Source organism: Mobula birostris, chromosome 11 (genome assembly GCF_030028105.1).
Source record: "Mobula birostris isolate sMobBir1 chromosome 11, sMobBir1.hap1, whole genome shotgun sequence".
Lineage (NCBI taxonomy): Eukaryota > Metazoa > Chordata > Chondrichthyes > Myliobatiformes > Myliobatidae > Mobula > Mobula birostris.
This window is the reverse complement of record NC_092380.1, coordinates 113,323,310-113,342,911: the sequence shown is the minus strand read 5'-3', so window position 1 is coordinate 113,342,911 and position 19,602 is coordinate 113,323,310. Positions and strand designations below refer to the sequence as shown.

The 19,602-nt window shown below is 45.1% G+C and overlaps 1 protein-coding gene across 3 annotated transcripts in view; it reads left to right on the top strand.

The window, feature by feature from the left end:
- The window catches only part of parvaa (parvin, alpha a), a 109,216-nt gene extending 91,595 nt beyond the window's left edge, over positions 1-17,621 (top strand). For all 3 annotated transcript variants that reach the window (XM_072272881.1, XM_072272878.1, XM_072272879.1), the window contains 4 exons: positions 208-276; positions 6,550-6,651; positions 10,682-10,754; positions 16,744-17,621. In XM_072272881.1, coding sequence (XP_072128982.1) covers positions 208-276; positions 6,550-6,651; positions 10,682-10,754; positions 16,744-16,820 — 321 coding nt within the window. In that variant the 3' untranslated portion in view covers positions 16,821-17,621. The remainder of the gene's footprint in view (positions 1-207; positions 277-6,549; positions 6,652-10,681; positions 10,755-16,743) is intronic.
- Positions 17,622-19,602: the final 1,981 nt, after the last annotated feature.

Sequence of the window (19,602 nt, the reverse complement as noted above, 5' to 3'; positions counted from 1 at the left end):
CAGACAGAGACACACACACACACACACACACACACACACACTCTCTCTCTCTCACACACACACAGACAGAGACACACACACACACACACTCTCTCTCTCACACACACACAGACAGAGACACACACACACACACACACACACGCACACACCCCTCGCCAGAGCAAGCGGGCCTCTCGGTTTTGAGAACTGTCTGTTTTCTCTCTGCAGACGCTGATCACGTTTGTCAATAAACACCTGAACAAGTTGAACCTGGAGGTCACCGAGCTGGAAACCCAGGTGAGTGGCAGGTCAGGCCGTGGGCCAGAGGCCTTGTCTGGCTGACGGGCTGAGATGCCTACCCAGTGGATAGAAGCTGTCCTCGAGCCTAGTGGGACCTGCTTCCAGGCTTTTGTAAATTCTGCCTGATGGGAGAGGGGAGAGGAGAGAATGTCCAGGATGGGTCTTTGATTATGAGGCAGTGAGAAGCATGGACATGGAGAAGGAGGCTGTTTGCTGTGATTGACAGTACTGTGTCCACAATTCTCTGCATAATACATAGAACAGAACAGCTCAGTACAGGCCCTTTGGTCATCGATGATGTGTTGACATTTTAATCTAATCTTAAAATCAATCTAACCCATCCCTTCCATGTAGCCCTCCACTTTTCCACCATCCATGTGCCAATCTCAGAGAATCTTAAATGTCCCTAATGTACCTGCCTTTACCAGCACCCAGGCAGCACATTCCACACAGCACCGTCTGTGTTTTTTAAAAAAAACTTACCTCTGACAACCCTCCCCTCATAACTTCCCCGTGTCACATTAAAATATATCCCCAGAGTCACAGAGAAGTGCAGCACAGAAACAGGTCCTCTGGGCAGATGTGGTTAGCAGCTCATCCAGAAGAAGGAAAACTCTAATCTCCAACCTCTGCTGCCTTGTGGCTTTACCCACTCATGGGAAAGGCTTTGGGAGTAAACTGGGATGAAAAATTCGGAGCTGGAGTCTCTAAGGCAGTCCTAAATTGAGTTGAACACTGACTGGCAACTCCTACGAGGCCATTGGTGCCAAACTATATTGGTCCCTACTGTTCCTTTGGATGATCAGCTGCATGGAGAAGAGAAGCCAGCTGCATGGGCAGCAGCTTGCTCTCCAGACCAACGGAGGACTTCAAATATTTATACTTAGTTTGGGTCTGTCCCACATGTCTGGACCTTTTGGAGACAACGTCCTGTTGAAATCCTACAAGAACCCCAGGATCCCCTCTTAGAGTTAATCTTTACAGAGATCAGACCCAACCTGTGTGGTCTGCACTGGTAACGGTTACCTCTTGGCTTTGAACCCAACTCAGATGTATCTTCTCAGGCTGTATGATGTGAAGTTTGCTGATTTGTGGTAGCAGAGCAGTGCAGAGAGATGATTGTGGACTTCAGGAAGGTGCAGGCTGACCACTCCTCACTTCACGTGCCTGGCACCTCTGTGGAGAGAGTTAGCAGCACAAAGTTTCTGAGAGTGCACATAATGGACGATCTCACCTGGTTCTTCAACACCACCACTTTAGTCAAGAAAGCACAGCGTTGTCTCGACTTCCTGAGAGGATTGAGGTGAGTGAGGCTTCACCCACCCCAACTCCATTCTGACCAATTTTTACAGGAATATCATCGAGTGTCCTGACCAGCTGCACCAGCATCTGGTACGGGAATTGCAAGGCGTCTGACTGCAAACCCCTACAAAGGATTGCGAGGACTGCTGAGAGAATAATCAAGGTCTCTCTTCTACCCCTTCCTCAGGAGCGTGGTATATGCAGGGCCCTCCGGAACATCCAGCAACCTCTTTGACCCCCTACCATCAGTCAGGAGGTAGTGTAGCGTTAGGATGAGGATGGGAAGCAGCTTCTTCCCACAAGCTGTGAGACTACTGAACTCCCCTTCACTGTGTATCAGTCTCATCATATATGAGATGCCAGTAACATTATACTGCTTATTTTTTTAACTTGTATATGCACCATTATTTGTTAATTTATTTGTGGTAATATTACCTTATGAACATATAATGTGTCTGAGTTATATTTCTTAGATAAGATGGCCAAAACTGCTCCCAATACTCCCAAGTGAGCCCTCACCAGTGCCTTATAAAGCCTCAGCATTAAATCCGTGCTTTTATATTCTCGTTCTCTCAAAATGAATGCTGACATCACATTTGCCTTCCTTACCACAGGCTCAACCTGTATATTAGTCTTGGAGGAATCCTACACAAGGACTCCCAAGTCCCTTTGCACCTCAGATTTTTGAATTTTCTCTCCATTTAGAAAATCGTCAACCCTTTCATTTCTTCTACTAAAGTGCATGACCATACATTTCCTGACACAGTTTTCCATCTGCCATTTCTCTGCCCATTCTCCTAATCTAAGTCCTTATGTAGCCTCTTTACTTCCTCAAAACTGCCTGCCCCTCCACCTGTCTTCATTTTGTCTACAAACTTTGCAACAAAGCCATCAATTCCATCAGCCGAATCATTGACGTATACTGTGAAAAGAATTGGTCTCAACACAGACCCCTGTGGAACACCACTAGTTACTGGTAACCAGCCAGAAAAGGCTCCCTTTATTCCCACTCTTTGCTTCCTGCCAAACAGCCACTGCTTCATCCATGCTAGTATTGTTCCTGTAGTACAATGGGCTCTTAACTCATGTGGCACCTTGTCAAAGGCTTTCTGAAAATCCAAGTACACAACATCCACCAATTCTCCATTGTTTTTCCTGCTTATTATTTCCTCAAAGAATTCCAACAGATTTGTCAGGTAAGATCTTGAGGAAACCATGTGTCTCGAAGTACTCCAAAACCTCATCCTTAACAATCGATACCAATATCTTCCCAAACACTGAGGTCAGAGTAATTGACGTATAATTTCCTTTCTTCTGCCTCTCTCCCTTCTTGCAGAGTGGAGTGACATTTGTAATTTTCCAGTCCTTCTGAATGATGCCAGAACCTAGTGATTCTTGAAAGATCATTACTAATCCCTCCACAATCTCTTCAACCACCTCTTTCAGAACTCTCAGGTGCAGTCCATCTGGTTCGGATGATTTATCTATCTTCAGACCTTTCAGCTTCCCAAGAGCCTTCTCCCTAGTAATAGTAATTGCACTCATTTCTGCTCCCCCTGCACTCTCAAACTTCAGGCATACTGCCAGTGTCTTCACAGTGAAGACGAGTGCAAAACAATTCATTTCCCATTTGCTTGTCCCCCATTATTACTTCTCCAGTGTAATTTCCCAAAGGTCTGGTATCTCTTCTCGTCTCCCTTTTACACTTTATATATCTGAAAAAAAAATTCGGTATCTTCTTTGATATCTTTGGCTAGCCGACTTTCATATTTTATCCCTTCTCTCTTTATGAATTTTTTTTTAGTTGCTTCTGTTGGATTTTAAAAGCTTCCAGTCCTCTAACTTCCCATTAAAATTTGCTTTATTATATGCTCTCTCTTTTGCTTTTATGTTATTTTTTACTTCCCTTGTCAACCGTGGTTTCATCATCCTGCATTAAGAATACTTCTTCTTTGAGACATATCTATCCTGTGCCTTCCAAATTTTTCCCAGAAACTCCAGCCATAGAACCATAGAACCATAGAAACTACAGCACAGAAACAGGCCCTTTGGCCCTTCTTGGCTGTGCCGAACCATTTTCTGCCTAGTCCCACTGACCTGCACACGGACCATATCCCTCCATACACCTCCCATCCATGTATCTGTCCAATTTATTCTTAAATGTTAAAAAAGAACCCACATTTACCACCTCATCTGGCAGCTCATTCCATACTCCCACCACTCTCTCTGTGTGAAGAAGCCCCCCCTAATGTTCCCTTTAAACTTTTCCCCCCTCACCCTTAACCCATGTCCTCTGGTTTTTTTCTCCCCTTGCCTCAGTGGAAAAAGCCTGCTTGCATTCACTCTATCTATACCCATCATAATTTTATATACCTCTATCAAATCTCCCCTCATTCTTCTACACTCCAGGGAATAAAGTCCTAACCTATTCAACCTTTCTCTGTAACTGAGTTTCTCAAGTCCCGGCAACATCCTTGTAAACCTTCTCTGCACTCTTTCAACCTTATTTATATCCTTCCTGTAATTTGGTGACCAAAACTGAACACAATACTCCAGATTCAGCCTCACCAACGCCTTATACAACCTCATCATAACATTCCAGCTCTTATACTCAATACTTTGATTAATAAAGGCCAATGTACCAAAAGCTCTCTTTACAACCCTATCTACCTGTGACGACACTTTTAGGGAATTTTGTATCTGTATTCCCAGATCCCTCTGTTCCACTGCACTCCTCAGTGCCTTACCATTAACCCTGTATGTTCTACGTTGGTTTGTCCTTCCAACGTGCAATACCTCACACTTGTCAGTATTAAACTCCATCTGCCATTTTTCAGCCCATTTTTCCATCTGGTCCAAGTCCCTCTGCAGGCTCTGAAAACCTTCCTCACTGTCTACTACACCTCCAATCTTTGTATCATCAGCAAACTTGCTGATCCAATTTACCACATTATCATCCAGATCACTGATATAGATGACAAATAACAATGGACCCAGCACTGATCCCTGTGGCACACCACTAGTCACAGGCCTCCACTCAGAGAAGCAATTCTCTACCACCACTCTCTGGCTTCTTCCATCGAGCCAATGTCTAATCCAATTTACCACCTCTCCATGTATACCTAGCGACTGAATTTTCCTAACTAACCTCCCATGCGGGACCTTGTCAAAGGCCTTACTGAAGTCCATGTAGACAATATCCACTGCCTTCCCTTCATCCACTTTCCTGGTAACCTCCTCGAAAAACTCCAACAGATTGGTCAAACATGACCTACCACGCACAAAGCCATGTTGACTCTCCCTAATAAGGCCCTGTCTATCCAAATGCTTGTAGATTCTGTCTCTTAGTACTCCCTCCAATAACTTACCTACTACTGACGTTAAACTCACCGGCCTATAATTTCCCGGATTACTTTTTGATCCTTTTTTAAACAACAGAACAACATGAGCCACTCTCCAATCCTCCGGCACTTCACCCGTAGACAGCGACATTTTAAATATTTCTGCCAGGGCCCCCGCAATTTCAACACTAGTCTCCTTCAAGGTCCGAGGGAACACCCTGTCAGGTCCCGGGGATTTATCCACTTTAATTTTCCTCAAGACAGCAAGCACCTCCTCCTTTTCACTCTGTACAGTTGCCATGGTCTCACTACTTGATTCCCTCAGTTCCATAGCCATTGCTGTTCTGCCATCAACCCTGCTCATGTCCCCTTCCAATCAACTTTGGCCAGCTCCTGTCTCGTGCCTCTGTAGTCCCCTTTACTCCACTATAATGCTACAGCTGCTTTAGCTTCTCCCTGTCAAACTGCAGGGTGAATTCCATCATATTATGATCACTGGTACCTAAGGATTCCTTTACCTTAAGCTCTCTAATCAAATCTGGTTCATTACACAACACCCAATCCAAAATAGCTTTTCCCCCTAGGGGGCTCACCCACAAGCTGCTCTAAACATCCATCTAATAGGCACTCTACAAATTCCCTCTCTTGGGATCCAGCACCAACCTGATTTTCCCAATCTAACTGCATATTGAAGTCCCCCATAGGTATTGTAACATTGCCCATTTTAACATGCATTTTCTGTCTCCCATTGTAATTTGTAGCCCACGTCCTGGTTACTATTTGGAGGCCTGTATATATAGTAACTCCCTTCAGGGGTTTTTTTTTACCCTTGCAGTTTCTTAACTCTAGGCACAAGAATTCTACACCTTCTTACTGATTGCATCAATGTGTTGGGCCCAGAGTAGAAACTGAGACATTGGCGTCCAGGAACTTGAAGCTGCTCACCCTTTCCGCCTCTGACCCCTTGGTGAGGATGTCATTGGCTCTGATATTATCTTGTGCACACCCTCAAACATCTGGTGGTCTACAATTTTGGCTGTTCTTCCTGATTCAGCTCAAGGGGCACTGGTTGTCCTTGTTTGTTTGTCTGTTTATGATTATTTAGAGATACAGCACAGAACAGGCCTACCGGCCAATGAGCCACACAACCCAGCCACCCACCTATTTAACCCAAATCTAATCAAGGATAATTTACCAATCTACCAACCAGTACATCTCTGGACCGGGGGTAGAAACTGGAGCACCCGGAGGAAACCCACACGGTCACAGGGAGAACGTACAAACTCCTTCTGGGCGGTGCCAGAATTGAACTCTGGACTCTGAAACGCCCAAAACTGTAGTTGCGTTGCACCAACCGTGACACCTCATTTTTTTCTAGTATAAAATGGGCTATGGGGTGGGGGCAGAGATACCCATGCTTTCCCATGCTGTGATATCACGGGATGACTAAGCATTCATGGTGGGCCTGAGAAGCTGATGTTTGGGAGAGATGGGTGAAGATTTTTGGAGACGGAGGGTGGGGGGGTCTTCTCCTGGAGTCATTGTATTGGAGGTACGTTCCCTCCCGGGCTGTTGAGGTATTGGTCTGGACCGGGTGCTAATGTCTTGATTCAACTGTCTGTTACAGTTTGCCGATGGAGTCTACCTCGTGTTACTTATGGGGCTTGTGGAGAACTACTTCATACCTCTGCACAACTTCTTCCTCACCCCGGACAGCTTTGAGCACAAGGTAAGTAGTTTCTCCCCTTGACCCATAGACAGGTGCTGAACCCGGCACAAGGAGCTTCGATTATTTCATGTGATCAGTTGCAAATGAGAGGAGCTGAGGCAGGACACATGGTACTTGCTCCAAGCTGTGACCCAGCTCCACTGGCAGCTCTGCCCTGTGCCTCCTCCTGTCCTTTCCACTGGGGAAGGTCCATTAACAGGGGCAGTTGGACCAGGAGTCAGTTCAAATCCCATTTTGTTCTCCCCATGTTCCCTGCAAACCCCTCCACCTCCCCACCCCAGATTCCACCACTTGTCCACACACGGGGCAACTTACCAAGGCCAGTTAACCTTCAACTCCACTATGGCCCAACTTTGAAAGGAGGGGTGGTTGGCCATGTGGCTAGCAACCCCATCCTTTAAAAACCAAGAGCTACAGAAACTCCAACAGGAGCTCCAAAGACCTCACCCCTGGGAGAGGAAGGACCTTTGCCCAGAAGATGTACGAGGTTGTGTGTTGAATGCAGAAGCCACGGAGCTGATCAACCTTTGGTCAAGGACTGAGGACTCTGGCGAGCTGTTCTTGGTAGCCGATGTCCCAGTAGAGGTGATGGACTTTAGAAAAAGAAGAAGAATTAACCCACAAAACTTCAAAACCCACAATTCCCTGACTGAAAAGAAGCTTCACAAGGTACAGGTGAGAGCACACCTGGAGTAGTGCAGCTGTGATCCCCACATTTAAGGAAGGATATGCTTTGGAGAAAGTGCCGAGGAAGATCACTGGGTTAACTTAGAAGAGTACAGCACAGAACAGGCCCTTCAGCTCAGGATGTGCTGACCTTTTAACCTCCTCCAAGATCATTCCAATTCTTCCCTCCCGTTTCCTATCATCCGTGTGCCTATTAAAGTTCAAAGTACATTTATTATCAAAGTATGTATACATTATACAACCTTGACATTCATCTCCTTACAGGCACCCACAAAACTAAGAAACGTCAAATGAACCAATTTTAAAAAAAGACCCGGTGTGCAGAGAGAGAAAGAAATCATGCAAACAATAAAAGTAAACAAAATAACACTTGAAACTGAAGTTTTACGAAATAAACGAAGCCACACACACTGCAGCTAGAGCAGGCCACAGCCTCAGTTCAGAGCAGAGCTGAGTCAATGCCACAGAGTAATGAGCGGAACTGTGCAGAACCAGGCAGAACAGGCCCATCCCATGCCTCCTCCCGATAGCCTGAACTTTTCAGTCTGGCTTGGCGCTTAAATTGTCTAAACATGGGGTCACTCCTTGCTCTCAGAGAGCTCTGGGGCATGATCTGGCCTGTACCTGATCTTTCCAATTTGGCCCTGAGCTTAAATCAATCAGACAGTGGGACTTTCCTCACTCCATCTAAGATTTTCTTAAATGTTCCTAATGTATCTATCTCTACCACCACTCTTGGCAGGGCATTCCACTCTCCATGTTTTAGAGAAAAACCTACATCTGACATCTCCCCCCTCTCCCCACCCTACACTTTCCTCTAATCACCTTAAAATTATCCCCCCTTGTATTTCTGCCCTGGGAAAAAGTCTCTGGCTGTCCACTGTATGCCTCTTATCATCTTTATACCTCTAACAAATCAGCTCTTATTCTCCTTCGCTTCAAAGAGAAAAGCTTATTCAACCTGTCCTCATAAGACATGCTCTCTAATCCAGGCAGCGTCCTGGTAAATCTCCACTGAACGCTCCCTAAAGCTTCCACATCCTTCCTACAATGAGGTGACCAGAACTGAATGCAATGCTCCAAGTGTGGACTAACCAGAGTTTTATAGAGCTGCAACTTTACCTTGTGGCTCTTGAACTTAGTCCTCTGACTAATGAAGGACAACCCACCATATATCATCTAAACAATCTTTGAGGGATCTATGCACATGGACCCCCAAGATCCCTCTGTTCCTCCACACTGCTAAGAATCCTGCCATTAACCCTGTATTCTGCCTTCAAATTTGACCTTCAAAATTGATTCATTTCTCACTTTTCTGGATTGATCTCCATCTGCCACTTCTCAGCCCAGCTCTGCATCCTATCAACGTCCCGTTGTAACCTACAATGTTTTACACTACCCACAACTCCACCAACCTTTGAGTTATCTGCAAACTTACTAGCCCACCTCATTTCCTCATCCAACATCAGAAAGAGCAGGGGTTGCTGAACAAATCCCTGTGGAACATCACAAGCCACTGACCTTCAGGCAGGATATGTTCCATCTACTATCACCCTGTCCCTTCTGTGGGTCTAAAACTTTTGCACAGTACTGTAGTCATTTCATAGCTCTGTTCTGCTGCCACAAAAAAACACATTTCTTGACATATGTGAGTGATGATCGGCCTGATTCTGATATGGTCTCTATTGTGATCTGAGAATGGGAAGGGGGAAGGGAGAGGGGAGTCATGGTTGGGGAAGAAGGGGAAGAGAGCAGGAAGCCCCAGAGAGACATTCTGTAATGATCAATAAAGCACTTGTTTGGAATCAAGTGACCTTGCCTGGTGCCTCAGAGCTGGGTGTGTCTGCATCATGCCAACCCCACCCCTGGCACTCCTTCGCTGCCACCTGTCTCACACCCGTCCTGCCACTCCACCCTCACCACTCCCAACATCCCTTGCTCCCACCAGATTTACAAACTCGCTCTCTGCTCCACTTTGACAAGTACAGTCCTGTGCAAAAGTCTTGGGCACATATGCAGTTTGTACCTAGGGTGCCTAAGACTTTTGAACAGGCTTACTTACACAGATTAATTGTACATCTATAAAGTGACAAAGCTTAAGACATGTACTGCCAGGCTGAAAGACAGCTTCTATCGTGCTTTCATGGGCACCTGAATGGATCTCTTGCAGAATAATGATGAACTCTTGATCTCCTGGTCTACCCCATCATGGCCCTTCTTTACACTTTGTTTGCCTACTTCCTGGCACGTTCTCTGTAACTGTAACCCTTTGTTCTGTTATTGTTTTCCATGGTATCTCTACCTCAATGCACTGGTGATGAAATGCTCAGTGTGCAAAGCTTTGGTTTCCTTTTGGACTGCCTTGATGTATGTGTGTGTGGAAATTAATGGCATGCAAGCGAAAGCTTTTCACTCTATCTCAGTACGTAGAACCTCACTGCAGGTCTTTCGGCCCATCACCCCCCCCCGCTGACTGTACTACATTTGTACTCTGTTTTCCAAATGCTAACATGCAGTGTATACCTCCCTCTTTTTCTTAGCTTGAGCCTCACTATCTCTCATCAACCCTAAAACTTCCAGCCTTGCAGGATCTTGCAGGCCCTGAACTCTCAACATCACGTTTAAAGGTCTCTCCCTTGGCCGACTCTCCATTCCCTGCAAAACAATCTCACCTAACCAAGATGCCACCTAATGGCTTCAGAATTTGCTTTGTCACATACAACGTATAATACTGTACAATGTAAGGTCAGTGGCCACTCTATACCTGTACGTCTGGTTAATGCAGATATCTCATCAGCCAATTATGTGGCAGCAACTTAGTGCATAAAAGCATGCTGACATGGTCAAGGGGTTCAGTTGTTGTTCAGACCAAACGTCGGAATGGGGAAGGAATGTGATCTGAGTGACTTTTGACTGTGGAATGATTGTTGGTGCCAGATGGGGTGGTTTGAGTGTCTCAGAAGCTGCTGTCCACCTGGGATTTTCACGCACAGCAGTCTCAGGAGTTTACAGAGAATGATGTGAAAAACAAAAATGATCCGGTTAGCAGCAGTTCTCTCATTACACCTTGTTGATGAGAGAGGCCAGTCTGGTTCAAGCTGACAGGAAGGTGACAGTAATTGAAATAACCACGTGTTTCAACAGTGCTGTGCAGAAGAGAATCTCTGAATGCACTACACATCGAACTTTGAAGTGGATACAGCAGCAGAAGACCATGAATGTACACTCAGTGGCAACTTGATCGGGTACAAGAGGTACATAAAGTGGCCACTGAGTGTTTAGACAATATGTGTCACAATAATAAATCTATCCCAATTGCTAAATTACCCTGATTCCCCTACAGGTCCACAATGTGTCTTTTGCCTTTGAACTCATGCAAGATGGGGGTCTGGAGAAGCCCAAACCTCGATCAGAAGGTAGGTGGTTATATCATACATCAATTCAGACACGTTAAGGATTTGGAAAAAGCGAGCATCATCATCTGGCTCCGGTTTCTAACGATCTAACTCCTCACGGACTGGCTGGTGCTCATACTGAGAGATGTCAACGACTACACGGTGTGTTGCTCAGACCTGGGGCACTCTGTCTAAACGGGAAGGCTTCAACAAGAAATTTCAAAAGGGAACTGCATAACTAGTAACACACACAAAATGCTGGAGGAATTCGACAGCTCAGAAATGAATACACGGTTGATGTGTCAGGCCAAGACCTTTCATCAGGTCCTAACACGTATTGATTTCCAAAAGTTCTTCCAGCATTTTGGGTGTGTTGCTCTGAATTTCCACCTTCTGCAGAATCTCTTGTGTTTTTGCAAGACTAGGAAGGAAGAAGATGTACAGGGCTGAGAAGGAAAGGGGATTCGCAAAATCGAAGAAAATCGTTTGCAGCTGAGTAGGGAGAGAGCAAAGTGCCTGGAACTACTTAGAGTTCTGTTTCAAAGAGCCAGCACAGGAATGATAGGCAAAATGATCATGGTCTTTGAAATAAATCTGACCCTAAGTAGAACTTATAAACTGGAGACAGACAGACAGACAGACAGACAGACACACACACACACACACACACACACACACACACACACACACACACTCTCTCTCTCTCTCTCTCTCTCACACACACACACTCTGTCTCTCACACACGCACACACTCTCATGCACACTCTCACACACACACTCACACACACACGCACACACACTCTCACACACACACTCTCTCACACACACACACACTCTCTCACACACATATACTCTTACACACACACTCTCTCTCTCACACACACGCACACACTCTCTCACGCACACTCTCTCACACACACACTCACACACACACGCACACACACTCACATACACTCTCACAAACGCACTCACACTCACACATACACTCTCTCACACACACACTCTCTCACACACACACACACACACTCTCACACACTCTCATACACACTCTATCACACACATACTTACACACACACACACACTCTCTCACACACAGACACTCTCTCTCACACACACACTCTCTCTCATACACACACACACTCTCTCTCTCACACACACACACACACTCACTCTCACACAACACACTCTCTCTCTCTCACACACACACACTCCCTCTCTCTCTCTCTCACACACACACACACACACGAGATGGCAGAGGCTGCAATCTGCAGCAACAGACTGCTGAAGTAACAGCAGGTCGAACAGCGTCTATGGTGGTGGGGAAAAGAATTGTTGATGTTTTGGGTGAAAACTCTCCATCAGGACTGAAAATGGAGAGGGGAGATGGCTGGTATAAAGAGATGAAGGGGAATGGTGAGACAGAGTCTGAGGTGATTGGTGCACTGAGGAGCAGGCGCAAGATGACGGGCAAGTAGTGCTAGGTTCAAAAGTAAATTTACTATCGAAGTATTCAACTCTGAAAGTCTTCTTCAGAATCCGAATCAGGTTTGTTATCACCGGCATGTGACGTGAAATTTGTTAACTTAGCAGCAGCAGTTCAATGCAATACATAACCTAACAGAGAGAAAAGAATAATAAATAAAATATAAATGATAATAATGAACAAGTAAATCCATTACGTATATTGAATAGATTTTTAAAAATGTACAAAAACAGAAATACTATATATATTTTTTAAAAAGTGAGGTAGTGTCCAAAGCTTCAATGTCCATTTAGGAATTGGATGGCAGAGGGGAAGAAGCTTTTCCTGAATTGCTGAGTGTGTGCCTTTAGGCTTCTGTACCTCCTACCTGATGGTAACAGTGAGAAAAGGGCATGCCCTGGGTGCTGGAGGTCCTTAATAATGGACGCTGCCTTTCTGAGACACCACGCCCTGAAGATGTCCTGGGTATTTTGTAGGCTAGTGCCCAAGATGGAACTGACTAGATTTACAACCTTCTGCGGCTTCTTTTGGTCCTGTGCAGTAGCCCCTTCACACCAGACAGTGACGCATCCTGTCAGAATGCTCTCCACGGTGCAACTATAGAAGCTTTTGAGTGTATTTGTTGACATCCCAAATCTCTTCAAACTCCGAATGAATTATAGCCACTGTCTTGCCTTCTTTATAACTACATCGATATGTTGGGACCAGGTTAGATCCTCAGAGATCTTGACACCCAGGAACTTGAAGCTGCTCACTCTCTCCACTTCTGACCCCTCTATGAGGATTGATATGTGCTTCTTCGTCTTACCCTTCCTGAAGTCCACAATCAGTGTTTCGTCTTACTGACGTTGAGTGCCAGGTTGTTGCTGTGGCACCACTCCACTAGTTGGCATATCTCACTCCTGTATACCCTCTCGTCACCACCTGAGATTCTCCCAACAATGGTTGTATCGTCAGCAAATTTCTTCTCCAGATAACCACAGAACCAAGAAAGAAAACAATGGCAGCGAGATCATCAACCAGCCGCCCAAGTCCCTCCTCCCCCCAAACAAAACCAAATAAAACCAGAACAGGCAAATCCTCCACACCTGCACACAAAAAACAAGAAAGTCCGGGCAGAAAACACAATATAAAAAATTATAAGACTGAAAAAAAAGTCCATAGTGCAAGTCTATATCCAAAAGGCAGAGAACCTGGGTAACATTCTCTGAGCAAACTGGCAGGTCTTTCCTTCCCTGTCACAGAGTGATCCCACCAGTGAGCAAAAGGCCGTCTCTCCCCTTGGGTAGCAGAGTGATCTCACCAGTGATCAAAAGGCAGTCTGCCCTCTCTGTAGCAGAGTGATCTCACCAGTGAGCAAAAGGCTGTCTCCCCTCTCTGTAGCAGAGCGATCCCCCAGCGATCAAAAGGCAGTCTCCTCTCTCTGTAGCAGAGCAATCCCACCAGTGATCAAAGGGCAGTCTCCCCTCTCCATAGCAGAGTGATCCCCCAGTGATCAAAGGGCAGTCTCCTCTCTCTGTAGCAGAGCAATCCCCCAGTGATTAAAAGGCAGTCTGCCCTCTCTGTAGCAGAGTGATCCCATCAGTGATCAAAGGGCAGTCTCCCCTCTCCATAGCAGAGTGATCCCCCAGCGATCGAAAGTCAATCTCCACTCTCCAGTAGCAGAGTGATCCCACCAGTGATCAAAGGGCAGTCTCCCCTCTCCATAGCAGAGTGATCCCCCAGCGATCGAAAGTCAATCTCCACTCTCCAGTAGCAGAGTGATCCCACCAGTGATCAAAAGGCAGTCTGCCCTCTCTGTAGCACAGTGATCAAAAGGCAGTCTCCCCGCTCTGTAGCAAAGCGATCCCATCAGTGATCAAAAGGCAGGCAGCCAGCACTCACCTTCCGCATTTGCCTCGATGTTTCAATCTCCCTCATCACTTTAATCAGCAAACAATGGAAGCCTTAATTGGTGACGTGGTGTCAAACATTAGCTCGCACCCAGTACTGCAGCCTTCTCACCACACGGTTCCCACATGCTGCCTTTGTCCCCTCAGAGACTGTAGAGCACTGAAACACCCAAACAATCTCCAAACTGCAAGCCACAGGCTCCAACAGTTCCAGAGTCACACTCAAGATGAAAAACAAACAGAAAAGACAAAATAAGTGAAATGTATGGTTTCATGATCAATGCAGAAGATGCCGACCAAAGGACCGTTGTACGCAGGCGCCATCTTGACCAGGTCATTAATAGGGTAGGGGAGAGAGTGGGGATAAAGTTGAAGACAGTGACAGATGAATGATATATGGAGACGGAGAGAGAAATATACAAAGAAGCAGATGGAGCAAGATGTGAGTGGGGTAAAAGTTGGAGACAATTGCTGGAGGGAGATAAAGCAGAAACACATAGGGTTGCCAGCAAGGAGGTTCAAAGTTCAATGTAGATTTATTATCAAAGTATACAGTTGAAGTCAGAAGTTTACATACACCTTAGCCAAATACATTTAAACTCAGTCTTTCACAATTCCTGACATTTAATCCGAGAAAACATTCCCTGTCTTTCCTGGTCAGTTAGGATCACTATTTTAAGAATGTGAAATGTCAGAATAATAGTAGAGAGAATGATTTATTTCAGCTTTTATTTCTTTCATCACTTTCCCAGTGGGTCAGAAGTTTACATACATTTTGTTAGTATTTGGTAGCATTGCCTTTAAATTGTTTAACTTGAGTCAAACGTTTTGGGTAGCCTTCCACAAGCTTCTCACAGTAAGTTGCTGGAATTTTGTTCCATTCCTCCAGACAGAACTGGTGTTACTGAGTCAGGTTTGTACACCTCCTTGCTCGCACACGCTTTTTCAGTTCTGCCCACAAATTTTCTATCGAATTGAGGTCAGAAAATGATGTCAAGTCTGGTTCATCCTTGGGAGCAATTTCCAAACACCTGAAGGTACCACGTTCATCTGTACAAACAATAGTACGCAAGTATAAACACCATGGGACCACGCAGTCGTCATACCGCTCAGGAAGGAGACGCATTCTGTCTCCTAGAGATGAACGTACTTTGGCGCGAAAAGTGCAAATCAATCCCAGAGCAACAGCAAAGGACCTTGTGAAGATGCTGAAGGAAACAGGTAGACAAGTATCTATATCCACAGTAAAATGAGTCCTATATTGACATAACAGAAGGCTGCTCAGCAAGGAAGGAGCCACTGCTCCAAAACCACCATGAAAAAGCCAGACTACGGTTTGCAAATGCACATGGGGACAAAGATCTTACTTTCTGGAGAAATGTCCTCCGGTCTGATGAAACAAAAATTGAACTGTTTGGCCATAATGAGCATCATTATGTTTGGAGGAAAAAGGGTGAGGCTTGCAAGCCGAAGAACACCATCCCAACCGTGAAGCATGGGGGTGGCAGCATCATGTTGTGGAGGTGCTTTGCTGCAGGAGGGACTGGTGCACCTCACAAAATAGATGGCATCATGAGGAAGGAAAATTATGTGGATATATTGAAGCAACATCTCAAGACATCAACCAGGAAGTTAAAGCTCGGTCGCAAATGGGTCTTCCAAATGGACAATGACCCCAAGCATACCTCCAAAGTTGTGGCAAAATTGCTTAAGGACAACAATGTCAAGGTATTGGAGTGGCCATCACAAAGCCCTGACCTCAATTCGATAGAAAATTTGTGGGCAGAACTGAAAAAGTGTGTGCGAGCAAGGAGGCGTACAAACCTGACTCAGTTACACCAGTTCTGTCTGGAGGAATGGAACAAAATTCCAGCAACTTACTGTGAGAAGCTTGTGAAAGGCCACCCAAAATGTTTGACCCAAGTTAAACAATTTAACGGCAATGCTACCAAATACTAACAAAGTGTATGTAAACTTCTGACCCACTGGGAATGTGATGAAAGAAATAAAAGCTGAAATAAATCATTCTCCTTACTATTATTCTGACATTTCACATTCTTAAAATAAAGTAGTGATCCTAACTGACCTAAGACAGGGAATGTTTTCTCAGATTAAATATCAGGAATTGTGGAAAACTGAGTTTAAATGTATTTGGCTAAGGTGTATGTAAACTTCTGACTTCAACTGTATATATGTCACCATCTGCAACCCTGAGATTTGTTTTCTTGTGGGCATAATCAATAAATCCATAGAATCATAACTATAACGGAATCAATGAAAGACCACCCAACTGGGGCGTTCATCCAGCGAGTAGCCAAGACAACAAACTGCGTAAATGCAGATATAAATAACTAGCAGTAAATAACGAGAACATGAGATGAGGAGTCCTTGAAAGTGTGAACAGAAACAATGAGGGGAGAGATGTATGGCAAACTATATGCTCAATCCAAACAAAGCGGTTTGATTCCCACTGTCGGATTTCTGAACAGTCCATCAACACTACCTCATTATTACTTGTTTTGCACCATTTATTTGTGTAATTTACATTAATTTTTGTATCTATGCACTGTGCAAATCAACAAATTTTCACAGCGTATAATTCTGATTCTGGGCACCGTATTCCTCCTCCTCGCAGATATCGTGAACTGTGACCTGAAGTCCACACTGCGCGTGCTCTACAACCTATTCACTAAGTACAGGAATGTGGAATAAAATGGAGGCTAGTGCTTCGTCGTGCAGAGGGCTCGGCAAACGTTCAGCCACGCTCATGGAGCCCTGAGCCAAAGCAACGACCTGGAAAAGACAATCACCATCTTGCCGAAGCCATCGACGAGTCATGTTTTGGGGTTCCTGTCAGCTGCAAGAATGTCTAGGATCTATTTTCGATATATGTATAAATATAAAACAAACAAGCACTTGAGTCATAAAGAGCAGAAGCGATGACACCAGTATCTTAATGATTAAAATGTAGATTGTACTCATGTTAAATGTAATTTGGTTGTTACAGAGAATCTTCCCGGGAAGAAGGAAATGAGATTTCCAAACATGCTAGAGTTACAAGTACCAAAGAGCTGTTGCAGATTGGGCAAGTTGTTCAGTTTCACGGTTAAGCCCCTGAATATTTTTGTGATTCAGCTAATTAGAATCAGGTTTTCAGAGTTTTAATTGACAGTGCAATGTCAGTCAGGACTTGAAGGTGGTATAAGAAGTCAGTTTGCTGACAAAACAAAATTTTTTTTTTATACGGAGCGGGCTGGCTTGAATCTGCAGCAACTTCTCCCAGCAGCAGCAGGGGCGGTTCCTCAGAACACTGAATGGAGAATAGTTACATGTAAAACTATGTGCAAAATGTGCACCTCAATCATGTAATGTAGGCTTCAAGTATGAAGACAAAAGAGAACGTTGGCTCTAAGCCAATTATCTGTGCCCTGATTACCTGTACCATTTTCTCTATATGCTACCTTATTTTTATGTTTGGATTGTAGCTCTTTAAAATAAATGTTGGTAAACAAATTGAGTCATTCAACACTATATCGCAGAAACAAGCCTTACTGTCCATCTAGACTGTGCCGGACTGCCTTGTCCCATGCACCTGCATCCTGACCACAGCCCTCCATACCTCTCCCATCCATGTACCTATCCAAACTTCCCTTAAACATTGAAATCAAACCCTCATCCAACACTTGTGCTGGCTGCTCATTCCACCCTCTCACCACCCTCTGAGCAAAGACATTTCACCTTCCACCCTTAACCCATAACCTCCAGCAACAGACATCAAAGTTGCTGGTGAATGCAGCAGGCCAGGCAGCATATCTAGGAAGAGGTACAGTCGACGTTTCGGGCCGAGACCCTTCGTCAGGACTAACTGAAGGGAGAGCTAGTAAGAGATTTGAAAGTGGGAGGGGGAGGGGGAAATCCAAAATGATAGGAGAAGACAGGAGGGGGAGGGATGGAGCCAAGAGCTGGGCGGGTGATTGGCAAAAGGGATATGAGAGGATCATGGGACAGGAGGCCCAGGGAGAAGGAAAAAGGGGAGGGGGGACCCAGAGGATGGGCAAGGGGTATAGTCGGAGGGACAGAGGGAGAAAAAGGAGAGTGAGAGAAAGAATGTGTGTATAAAAGTAAATAACGGATGGGGTACGAGGGGGAGGTGGAGCATTAGCAGAAGTTAATTAAAATTACCCATAACCTCTAGTTCTAGTCTCACCCAACCTCAGTGGAAAAAAGCCTTTTTGCATTTTCCCTATAAATACCCGTCATAATTTTGAATACCTCTGTCAAATCTCTCCTCATTTTCCAGGGCATAGAGTCCTAATCCATTCAACCTTTCCAAAACAACTCAATCCCTCAAGTCCCAGCGACATCTTGTCTGCATTTTTTCAATCCTGTTGACATCTTTCGTGTAGGTAGGTGATCAGAACAAGGTGTCACATCACAGGGGAACAGGCACTCGAGATGCCGGAGGAACTCAGCAGGTCAGGCAGCTTTTATGGGGGAGGAGAAACAGTTGATGCTTCGGGCTGAGAGCCCTCAGGACTGAAAAGGAAGGGGGCAGAAGCCCGAGTAAAGTGGTGGTGGGTGGGGGAAGAGTACAAGGTGACAGGTGAGACCAGGTGAAGGTGTGTGGGTGGGTGAAGAAGGGGGACGATGAAGTAAGATGCTGAGAGGGGATAAGTGGAAGAGGTAAAAGGGCCGAAGGATTTAGATTTATAATGTTTACATTGAAACATAGAGTGAAATGTGTCGTTTGTGTTAACAAACAACACACCTTGGGGACAGCCCACAGTGAAGAAGGGAGAGGGGAGTAGACCATGGGGGAAAGGTAGGAGGAGGGGAACCAGAGGGAAGTGATGGGCAGGTAAGGAAAAGAGAACGGGTCAGAGGGAGCCAGATAGGAGAATGGGAAAACAGAGGAGGGAATGAGGAGATGCTACCAGAATTTGATGTTCATGTCATCAAGCTGGAGGCTATGCAGATGGAATTTGAGGTGTTGATTCTCCAACCTAAGCGTGGCCCTGTCATGGTAGTCGAAGGCAGACATGTTGGAATGGGAATGGGAAGTCAAATTGAAATAAATGGCCACTGGGAAATCCTGTCTTTTGTGGGTTTCATATTTTTGGGACAATCTCCTCAATGTTGAAACATGCTGAACTGTGTCCACAACTTTCTGCAGTTTCTTGCAGTTGTGTATGCAGCAATTGCCATACCAAGCCATGATGCATCCAGAAAGAATATTTTCTGTGGTGAGGTGCATCAACAAAAATGTTCTGTTTCAAGTTAAAGCTAAGACATTTGGATAAGGAGCGTTTTAGAGAGGCATGGGGGCAAATAAAGGCAAATTGGATTAAATTGGTTGTGCCATGGTCAGCATAGACAAGTTGGGCCAAAGGGCCTGTATTTGCGCTGCATTACTCTGGGTCTAATTTCAAGCTGATTGTTGTCAAAGACGCACATACTCAGGGTTTAAATACTATGCATATTAACTTCTAGCAGA